This window comes from Nannospalax galili, unplaced genomic scaffold (assembly GCF_000622305.1).
Source record: "Nannospalax galili isolate Female #2095 unplaced genomic scaffold, S.galili_v1.0 scaffold159, whole genome shotgun sequence".
Taxonomy (NCBI): Eukaryota; Metazoa; Chordata; class Mammalia; order Rodentia; family Spalacidae; genus Nannospalax; species Nannospalax galili.
The window spans coordinates 2,011,678-2,022,894 of NW_008343239.1; the positions used below are offsets into that span (position 1 = coordinate 2,011,678).

Here is an 11,217-nt window from a genome sequence, read left to right on the forward strand (position 1 = left end):
AGAAATTATCACTTCTATCAAACTGATAGACTGTCCCTCTGTAGGCTGAATAACAAGTCTTATCAATATTATGAGGAACTGAGCAGGCAGGCATGAGCTACATAGTGTCTGCAACAGCACTCTAACCAATGCTTGCCAAACTAGAACTGACCATCAACAAATTTCTTAATTCAAATAAATTAAGTTATAACAATTCAAATACAAGTTATAACAATTCAAAAATTTTTTAAATAAAATGCTTATGTTTATAAACTCAGGATTTCCCATTATAAGGAACATTATAGGGCCAGGCATGGTAGTACACACACGTAATCCCAACACATGGTTGATGGAGGCAGGAGGATTACAAGTTTGAGACCAGCTAGGAAACATACAGTTCTAGGCCATCTCAGATCACAGTAAGATCTTGTCTCAAAATAAATACAAATAAATACTATGTGTCCTAGAGTTAGCTTTAACTGTCAAAACGGTTCAGCTTAGAGTCACCTAAGAAGGGAGTCTCAATTGAGGGACTTCTCAGATCAGATCAGCCTGCATGTATGTCTGTGGGGGACTGTGTTGATTGTTCATGGACAGGAGGGCCCAGCCCACTGTGGGCAGTGCCATTCTTTGGGCAGGTGTCCTGGGCTATGTAAGAAAACCAGCTAATGGCCAGGTATGGTGGTGAACACCTTTAGTCCTAGTGCTTGGGAAACAAGGCAGGCAGATGTCTGTGAGATTGAGGTCAGCCTGGTCTACATAGTAAGTTCAGGCCAGCTCAGGCTACAGGGAGACCCTGTTTCAAAAAGGAAAAACGAAAAGAAAGCTAACTAAGCGTGAGCCTCTGTGGACTACCCTCCATGGTTCGTGCTGTACTGTGAGCAAGCAGCACCCTCCATGGCTCCCACTGTACTCCTTTGGCCGTGAAGTGAGTTCCTTGCTCAAAGATAATGCTGTGCAGAGGCAAGCAAGCAGGCCTGCTCCAGTTTCTGCATGAGTTCTTGCACTGAAGCCTATAAGCTGAAATGAACCCTTTCCTCACTTAAATTGCTTTGGGTCATTGTATTTGTCACAGCAACAGAATGAACACTAGAAAACTATGCATATTTTATAAGACTTTGAACTTGTTTTAATTAATAACCCACCAGGCATGAACAACCTTTAGACACTGTGATAGACGGTGTCATCTACAAAGTCCATGCTTAAGAACCACACAATAAAGTTACAAACACATACACACACACACACACACACACACACACACACACACACACACACCTCATAATGTTTTAAGGAAGTCTGTGATTTTTGTGTTGGGCTGTGTTCATAGCTAGCCTGGCATGTGTTCTGTAGGCCACAGGTTGGACAGGTCTGTAGGCATAGGCTTATAAAACCCAGACCGTGATTCATGTCTCTATGCTGGGCAATGCTTCCAGGTAGCCCCATGTATTGTACATCAAAAACAACAAAAGAATTGGTGCTTCACTCACTTACCAGGTAGAAGTTGAACCGAACTATCAGCAGTTAAATACATGATGGGCAGCCATCTCTCAGCCCCTTCTAATCCACGATCCAAACAAAATCTGTGCAGGGCAGAGAGAGAGGCAAAGTTTCCAAGCCTCCTGACTTCATAGAACTGTGGTGGTGCCAACCAAATTTCTTTTGACATGAAACTTTGAGTTGCCTCTGATGGAGATGACCACTGTGGGAGACAAAGGAGGCTTTGTAGGGTTTACTCAATCATTACAATCTACCTGAATGTTGTAAAATCTAGGCCTTGCTAGATCTCTGAGAACATTTGGAGGCGTAGGGACAGTGCCATATGCTTATCCTCCCACTTAATCATGACCAGCCAGGGCAACAAACCTAGTGAGACCTGCTATGTTTGTTATATAATAAAAAAGAAAATAAAGGATATGCTGATTCTCCTAAGAGAGTGATGCTGTGACACTGACCCCCAAGAGCTAATTAACACAACAGTTCACCAAAGGCTTGAGCTGGCAGCATTGTTCTGTATAAAGGCAGGAGATGCTTAGAGGGCAAAGCAGTTCTGGTCACTCCCAAAAGATGACTCAAACATAAGACAGCAGGTTGAGGGGCTGGAGAGATGCCTAAGTGGTTAAGGAACTGGCTGCACTAGCAGAAAACCTGGGCTCAGTTCCCAGCACCTAAATGGCCACTAACAACCATCCATAATTCCAGTTCCAGGGGATCTGACACCCTCTTCTGGCCTCTGTATGCACTGCAGGCACATGGTACACTTACACTTGCTTAGAATGCACCCCTGAGGGTTGGGGAGGGGCTCAGTGGTACAGCACCTGCCTAGAATCCACCAGTGAGGACTGGGGGTGTGGTTCAGTGGTAGAGCACTTACCTAGCATACATGAGAACCTGGCCCTGGGTTCAATCTTCAGCACAGTATTAGGAAAAGGAGGAGGCAGAGAAAGAAGGTAGGGGGAGGAGAAGAAGAGGAAGAGGAAGGAATATACATCATAATTAAATGCTGAACACACTGAGACTGAGTTGAAGTTGAAACTGACTTCTGCCTTGGATGACTATGGTCAAAGGTTTGCCAGCCTGTGTGTGCTTAAACTTCATTCACTGAGAAGCCTGCTAAATCCTTATATTCCCATGTCCCTGGTAGAGGGTCCACAATCTGAGCTTAATAAGCACCTCTCATCACTCTGAAGAGGCTCATGGCTGCATTTTGCAAATCAAAGGTCTGGATTCTAAGATACCCAATCTTTCTAAGTCCCTTCTGGGGCATTCTGCTTTCTTAGTTCTGTGTGAGTTACAATAACATACCTTCCAGCTACTTGTTGCCAGTAATGGTCGCTCAAAATACTTTACACAAAATACTCCTAGTCCTTAGCATAACAGGACAAAGTTCCATTTTATAAACAAGGAAACGCAATCCCTCTAATTAGAAAAATCTGGGCTTCAAGCTCTAGGGGTATCTGGCTCAAATTCTACTGTTTCCTCTAGATGGTTGGAGCTCAGCACTTCTGGCTCTAGTCTAGTTAACTTAAAAAAATTTTTTTATATATTATTTTTATTTTACATGTATGAGTGTATTGCATGCATGCATGTAAATGCACCTGTGTCATGCAATACCAGTGGAGGTTAGAAGAGGGCATTGGATTCCTTGGAATTGGAGTTATAGGTGGTTGTTGGCCACCATGTGGGTGCTGGGAATCAAACCTGGGTCCTCTGCAAGAGTGACCAGTGCTCTTAACTGATGAGCAATCTCTCCAGCCCTCCTAGCTAATTATTTGTTGTGGAATGCTGTCCTATGCTCTAAAAGAGGGATGTTCAACAGTGTGCTTGGGTCTAGCCATTAGATGCTAGCAGTAATTCCCCAGCTGTGAAAACAAAAACTGTCTCTAAGCCGGGCATGGTGGTGCATGCCTTTAATCCCAGCACTCCAGAGGCAGAGGCAGGTGGATCCTCTGAGAGTTCGAGGCCAGCCTGGTCTACAGAGCAAGTTCCAGGCAGCTGGAGTGTGGTGGTTTGAATGAAAATGTCCCCCATAGGCTCCAAGTATTTGATTGAACATTCTGTCCCCAGATGGTGGCACTGTTTTGGGAGGTTTTAGAAGGTGTGGCTATCCTGGAGGAAGCATGTCACTGGGGGTGGGCTTAGAGAGTTCTTAAGCCTTGCCAGATCGCTGGTCGCTCTCTTGTTTCCTGTGCCTGCTGGAAGACAGACTGTAATTCCCCTGGAACCGTAAGCTCAAATAAATTCTTCCTTCTATAAATTGCTTGGGTCAGTGTTTCTATCACAGCAACAGAAAAGTGACTAATACATGGAGCTACAGGGAGACCCTGTCTCGAAAAGACCAAAAAAAAGAAGAAGAAAAAAAGAAAACAAAAACTGTCTGTAGTATAGGAAACCAGGATGGCATGTCCTAGGGCAAGATGAGCCTAAAACTTTTAAGTCCAGGCTATATTCTCTGCTAAAGGCGGGGGTGGGGGGAGGGTGGTGCTGAAAACAGCAGCTCTGATAATCCCTGTCTTGCAGAACACTACAAGCTAGCAGAAGAAAGATGGCTAGGTCAAAAGTTTAAGCGTCTTCCTCAAGGGAGAACATCCTGGTCAACAGCCTTATTGAACCTCCTTGTCCAGAACAGATGACTGAGCTATCACTAACTAAAAGAATAGGCCAGGTTAAAGGTTTACTCCTGGGCTAAAAACTAAAAGTGTACTATGCTTTTAGCACTAAGAAAGAAAACATTGTGGCCAATAAATTACCAGATAGGCACTGGTAAAAGTTTAAGCATCCTGCTTTACAAACAGCCCCTAGCTGGCACTAACTAAAAGCTGTATGTCCTGTTTCCTGTTGTATGTAACTGCCAAACCCCACCCCGAGTCATTTAAAACCTCAAAAGGATGAAGTAAATTTCTAATAAGCCTGCCAGGAAAGGTTCAACACTCTTTAAAGGAATAGGACAAAATTCAACATTCAACAACATGAAATCACAATATTCAACATGCAATCAAAAATGACAAGGCACTGGGGCTGGAGAGATGGCTCAGTGGTTAAGGGCACTGGCTGCTCTTGCAGAGGACCCTGGTTCAGTTCCAAGCACCCAAATGATGGCTCACAACCATCTGTAACTCCAGTTCCAGGGGATCTGATGCCCTCTTCTGACCTCCGAGGGCATGCACAACATGAGTATACTTACATACATGCAGACAATACACTCATACACATAAAATAAAAATAATAAAATTTAGAAAAATACAGACCCTAAAATCACTTAGGAAATGGGATGAATTGGGGAATAGATATAACCCATTTTTTTTCATGAAAATCCATAAATTCCAAAGCTGCCTACCAGAACGGGTTAGTATCTGCATTGGACTTTTATTCAGAACCTTACGTAGCCTCTGGTCAGGGGTCCTCACTTAGGAGGAGATAAAAAGGTTCCCTTCTGGCTTTCCTGCCCTCTGGCCAAGGACAAGAATGGGACCACTGCTTTTGGGGTCCCTATCCTAAACTGTCTTAGCTTCACTTTCATTTCTGTGGCTGTGATAAAATACCCTGGCAAAAACTAACTTAGGAGAGAAAGGGGTTTACCTCAGCTCACAGTTCTAGATTACAGTTCATCACAGCAAGGAAGTGGAGGTCACAGTGGCAGAGTTTGAAGTAGCTAGTCACATCCACAATCAAAGACAGAGTGAACGGAGGCTGGGGAGATGGCTCAGTGGTTAAGAACACTGGCTGCTCTTGCGAAGGACCCAGGTTCAGTTCCCAGCACCCACATGCTGGCTGTCAACCATCTGTAACTCCAGTTCCAGGGAATCCTCTTTGACATGTGAGCACTTACATGTGTGCAGGCAATACACTCATACACATTAAAAAACGTAGAGAGAATGAATGTATGCATACCTGCTCATGCTCAACCCCCTCTCCACACTTACACAGTCCAGGATCCCTTGCTTAGGCATTGCCCACAGTGGGCTGGTTCTTCTCATAGCCATTAATCTAATCACCATAACCCACCAGACACGCCCACAGGTCACCGTGATCTAACAATCCTTCATAGGGACTCTTATCTAGGTCATTTCTAGGACTTATTTGACACACTTGGCTGTGTCCAGTTGATAATTAAAACTAAACATCATACTGCCCAATCCCTTCCTGGAACTCACTACGTGGGCCAGGCTGACTTCAGACTCACAGAGATCCACCAGCCTCTACCGCCTAAGTACTAGGATTAAAGGCGTGCACTACCTACCCAACTCAGCAGTTAAGAGCACTGACTGCTCTAGCAGAGGCTCCCGTTTAGTTCCCAGCACGCACATGGTGGTTAACAACCAGTTCATGGGGATTCGACGCTCTCTTCTGACTTCCAAAGGCATTGCACAACACAGGTGTACTTACATTTACGCAGGCAATACACTCATACACATAAAATTTAATAAAGTTTTTTTTTTGTTTTGTTTTTTTGAGACAGGGTCTCCCTGTAGCCCCAGTTGGCCTGGAACTCACTATGTAGACCAGGCTGGCCTCGAACTCACAAACATCCACCTGCCTCTGCCTCCCAAGTGCTGGGATTAAAGGCGTGTGCTACCACGCCCCGGCTAATAAAGTATTTTTAAAAACCATGTTCTCCTAAGAAACCAAATTAAAGTGAGGGTGAAGTGCATTCATTAATGTATAAAGTACAGCTTAAGCGCTCTTGGTAGAGGCCAAGATCGTGCCTTAGGCACGGGTTGAGGACGGGAGTTGAGACCAGGGTCCCACTCCAGCTCGGTACCCCTCTCCCTGGGCCCAACCCATCCCAGGGTCCCACAGGCCACTACCTTGTAGTTCACCACCTCCGACAGGTCGGGGTCGACGGGCGGCGGCTCGCGCAGGCAGCACAGGAGGAAGGTGGTGTCGAAGCGGCGGCTGGAGCGCCAAAACGGTGTAAGCCAGCCGCCCCAGTCGTGCAGCGCCCAGATGTCCGGCGTGCAGTCCAGGTGCGCGCACAGCTGCAGGAAGTAGTGCGGGTCACTGCGCACGCGCGACCGCCAGCTGGCCAGACCCAGCGGCGGCTGGAGGGCGCAGCAGGGCTCAGGAGGACCGGGCACTGAGTCCCGAGGCCGCAGCAGCAGCACACCCGCCTCCTCAAAGGTCTCACGGATGGCGCAGATGCGCAGCGCTACGTCATCAGGCAGCGCCGCGGGGTCTCCGTCGGGCCGGGTGTCTGGCAGCCCCGGGAACAGGGTTCGCGAAGGGGGCGCGGGGCCGAGGCCGAAACGAGGCGGCCCGTGGTGCGGCGCGAACAGACGCAGCCAGTCCGCCGAGCAGTCGGCCGCGTCTAGCACGCCGCCGGGGAAGACGTGCGCGCCGGGCAAGAAGCCCTGCTTCCGGCCGCGCTCCAGAAGCAGCAGCCGGAAGCCCTCGGCCGGCGGCGGGGCGACGAGACTCGCATGCGGCCAGGCGGCCGCCAGCACCACGGTGGCCGCCCGCCGCCAGCGGCTCGGGCCGGGCCGCAGCGAACCGCTCATGGCGAGGGCGCCAGGACCTGCGTCTGGGGATCTGCGGAAGTTCGCGGGGCCTTGTCTCTAACCCCAGCCAACGTAGACCTGAGAATAAGCCGGTTGCCAGGTGAACTTTACCGAGCTGGGTCTTCACCCTCACTGGCTCCTTCCTAGAGGAGGAGCGAGATCCCTGCGCCAACCGGACTTCCTCGGGCGCTCTCAGGCCCAGCCGCCTCACTCTCGCGGGACAAGCTGTCATGACTAGGTGCCCGAAAGAGGGAGGTTTATCCTCCTCTGGTCACCCAGACCAAGAGCAGAAATAAAACTTGAAGCTAAGCCGGGTTACAGACCTTTCCCGCTAAGCCCAGGTCACTAGGATTTTGTCCCTTCGGCTGATGTGCAGGTCTATTTTTTATTATTTATTTCTATTTTCTGTGTATAATGTTTTGTACGTAAGTGCACCCAAGCGTGCAGTGCCTGTGGAGGTTAGAAGAGGGCGTCGGATCCCCTGGATCTGGACTTATGAATGGTTGTGAGGTACCATTTGGTTGCCAGGAACCAAACCCCGGTCTTGGTCCACTGTAAGAGCAGCGAATGCTCTTATCCGCTGAGCCATCTCTCCAGCCCTGCAGGTCTGTTTCCTGTAGGGCACTGGAAGAGGAGGTTCCAGGGACAGATAATTAAGTTCTGGAAATGCCTATGAACCATGCTGATGGATGAGCCACCGTGCCAGGTTATACACTTCCTGCTATGCAGACTCTGTGTCAAAGATCTTGTTGAATCCCTGTCCCTTAGGGCAATTTGTCTTATGTTGTGGACGCCTTTATTACCAGAGCACCTGAGGACCACTCTAAACATCTTAGGTCATGTGATTAGTTCTATACTCGAGAGGTTTTTGATCCTGGCCTACAAATGAACCTTACATTCCTAATTTTTAGTGCCTGTAACACTTTCACCTCCAAAAACAACATACCTGTTTTTTTATAAAGAGCTGCTTTTTATCTCCTTTTTTACAGCTCATCATTCACCAGTAGTATCCCTTGCAATTGCCATTCTAATAGTTCACACATTTGTTATGTTTTAGAATAAGTTAGATAATTATAGGGCTCTAGAGAAGACTCAGCAGATAAGGGAACTTTCTGCTCTTGCATAAGACCTGTATTCCATTCCCAGCACCCACCTCAGGTGGCTCACAACTGCCTGTAACTCCAGCTCCAGGGGATCCAGTGCCTTCTTCTGGTCTCTACAGGCACCTGCACATATGTGTATGTACATATAAATACATATTTTAAAAGATTATATTCCTGCTGAGCCTCTTGGAAATACGTAATTATGAGACGACCTGCAATGGATATATAGCCAAGGCTGGCCTCAAACTCCTAATCCTGATTCATCCAAGTGCCAGGAATATAGGTCTAAGCCATCATGCCTGGCTAAAACTATCATTTTAATATATTTTTCAGTTGGTTATTTGTTTACATCATGTCTAAAGGTGCAAATGCCTGTGTACTGACTGCATCTCCAGAAACAAAATGGTACCACTATCGAGAGACCCAAGTGTGCCTTGCTCAGCCAGGAATCTTGCTCTGTGATGGATGGCAATACCTACCGGTGACAGAGTCTTGGACCCTGGGACTTGTGTCTTTACAACAAGCCGTTTATTACAAAATTCAGATGGTTTTTATAAATTATAAGGAACTGGCAGTCACATGGAATATGGCAGTCACATACAAAGATTTAGGGCACAAAGAAACAGGATGCCCTTTTGGCACCTGAAGGATGCTTAAACTTTTACTCAAGGTTACCAATGCCAGTCCTCATTTATTGACCACAATGTTTTCTTTCTTAGGGCTAAAAGCATGGTAAACTTTTAGCTTTTAGATCAGGAGTAAACCTTTAACCTGGCCTAATCTCTTAGCTAATGACAGCTGAGTTATTTGTTCTGGACGGAGATGCTGTTGACTAAAGCGCCAGAGCAAGGCGCCTGGCCTTATGACCTGGCTGCTGTTCTGCCAGTTTCACAGTGTTCTGCAAGATAGGGATTATCAGAGGTACTGTTTTCAGTGCCCCTCCCTTTAGCAGAGAATGCAGCCTGGACTTAAAGGTTTTAGGCTCATCTCACCCTAGGCCCTGGCATCCTGGTTTCCTACATGCCACCATTTTTGAAAATTCTACCTAGAGGCCAAAAATTGTACCTAGAGGCTGCCCTACTGAGATAACATGCCACTTTCCATGTGCTTTGAGTGTACAGACATCTCAGTGGGAGATCTCGGACCTGCAGCTCTCAGCTCTGACACATGGAGCTCTGGTCTGAAACTATCATTTCTGAATCTATTGTAGAATCCAGGTGGTACTATGGAAACTTGACTTTTTAAAAATAATTTTCTTGTATGTTTGTGTATGTGTGCCAGTACCTGTGTCACACTGAGCATGTGGATGTCAGAAGACAACTTACAGGAGTCAGTTTTCTCTTTCCACCATGTGGGTCCTGGGGATCAAACTCAGGTCATCAGACTTGGCAGCAAGCAGCATTACCTGCTGAGCCATCTCGCTGGACTTGATTCCAGTAATATGAACTCTAGGAAACCATGTAAGGTGGTGACATGAATGGCTTTGCTGTTTCAAAAGCCATCCTGACAACTGCATGGTGACCAAACTGGATGGGTCTGGACTGGAAGCCCATGGAATGTCCTAGGAAAGAAACAGTATCATTGTAATCTCCATGCAAAGAGTGACTGTAGGATAGAAGGACTGATTAAAGTACATTTAGGAAACAGATTTGATACAATTGGTAATTGATGTAGAGCACAGGAGAGGAAGGAGTTAAGTTCTGACCTTGGAGACTGAGGTAATTGTTACATAAAAAGGTTGCAGGGAACACTACTAAACAGAAACAGAGGACTCTGGCAAAGCAAGTTTAATTAGGTTTGGTGGGGCTGGTCCCCAACTCGGGTATGAGGAAGAACCAGCAGCCTAATGGCCGCAGAGGGATAGCTTATAAAGGGCAAGAATGTGGAAAAAGAAATATTTTCTGCTTTTGGAGGGACTGTTTTAGGGGCTGGTTGCTCGATGGAGGGCGTGGGGTCAGGTGAAGCATATTGGGCTACTGTAAAACATGTTTTTCCACAATCACAGGGTTCCAGGAATTGATCGAAGCCAAGGGCTTGGAAAACATGTTTGTTAGCCCTCGGGGCATGCTCCGGCAATTGCAATACACTGGTCATAAACTTCTATGAGCTGCCTCTGTTAACCTGTAGGTGGCTGGGAGTTGGTTGACTCAGCTCCTCCCAGGAGCCTCATGGTTTCTGGGTCTGGGGTCGCCTGGATCCGAGTCCTATCTGTAATCTTCTTTCAAATTGTTGGAGTAATACCCTAGGAGTGGACTTCATAGGTATTAAGAAAGGATACACTGGGGCTGAGAGATGGCTCAGCCATTAAGAGCACTGGGTGTTCTTACAAAAGACCTGGGTTTGAATCTCAGCACCCACATGGCGGCTAACAACTGTCCGTAACTCCAGTTCCAGAGGCTCTGATACCCTCTTCTGACCTCCTCGGGCACTGCATGACACTTGCACTTACGTGCAGGCACAACACTCATACACATTAAAGTAAAAAGTAAGGACAGTATACACTGTAAAATGGCACCTTGATTTTGTGGATATTGTTTTGATACCAGCTGGTTTTTCCAGAGGTTGGTCACTCTAGAGTGAGGTGATCAAAGCCCTGGGGTACAGAGCAAAGCAACAGAAGAACTGTAGAGAGAAAAGGAAGTCCTTGACCAATGTCTGGGAGACATGAAGGAGAAGTAAAGGCAAGAATAGTTAGCATTACAAGTTCTAGACGGAACCAGAAAAAATCAGAACAGGGCAAATTTTAAATGTCCAAATTAAAGTCCATTTTAAATGGCTTCTAAAAGCATCCATCTATTGGGTTCTTCATTTTTCTTCAGGCCGCCAAGACTGGACTCAAGAGTGATGAACTCAGGATTTGTTCTCAGGTACTGTAATAGCTGTTGGAGTGGCTAGAATCAGTATTCTAGACAGGGAGAGAAAATAAATTTAGCCATCATTTTAGAACAATAGTAGCTGCAAGTGGGCACTATAGTATTGGAGACCAAGATTTGAAGTCTTACACCTGAGCAGCATTTTCTTGTTAAGAACAAAATCACTACTGAGAAATAATTGTCTAAATAACATTTTACCTGGACTTAAGTCTAATGTCTGGGAAATGCAATCCTTTGGACTCTTAAAGAAATATACTGATCATT

General features: G+C 46.5%; 1 protein-coding gene across 1 annotated transcript in view; it reads right to left on the reverse strand.

The window, feature by feature from the left end:
- The window catches only part of Nudt19 (nudix hydrolase 19), a 9,671-nt gene extending 2,338 nt beyond the window's left edge, over positions 1 to 7,333 (reverse strand). The window contains exons 1-2 of the mRNA XM_008839466.3: positions 6,288 to 7,333; positions 1,474 to 1,681 (exon numbers count right to left, since the gene is read on the reverse strand). Coding sequence (XP_008837688.1) covers positions 1,474 to 1,681; positions 6,288 to 6,977 — 898 coding nt within the window. The 5' untranslated portion in view covers positions 6,978 to 7,333. The remainder of the gene's footprint in view (positions 1 to 1,473; positions 1,682 to 6,287) is intronic.
- Positions 7,334 to 11,217: the final 3,884 nt, after the last annotated feature.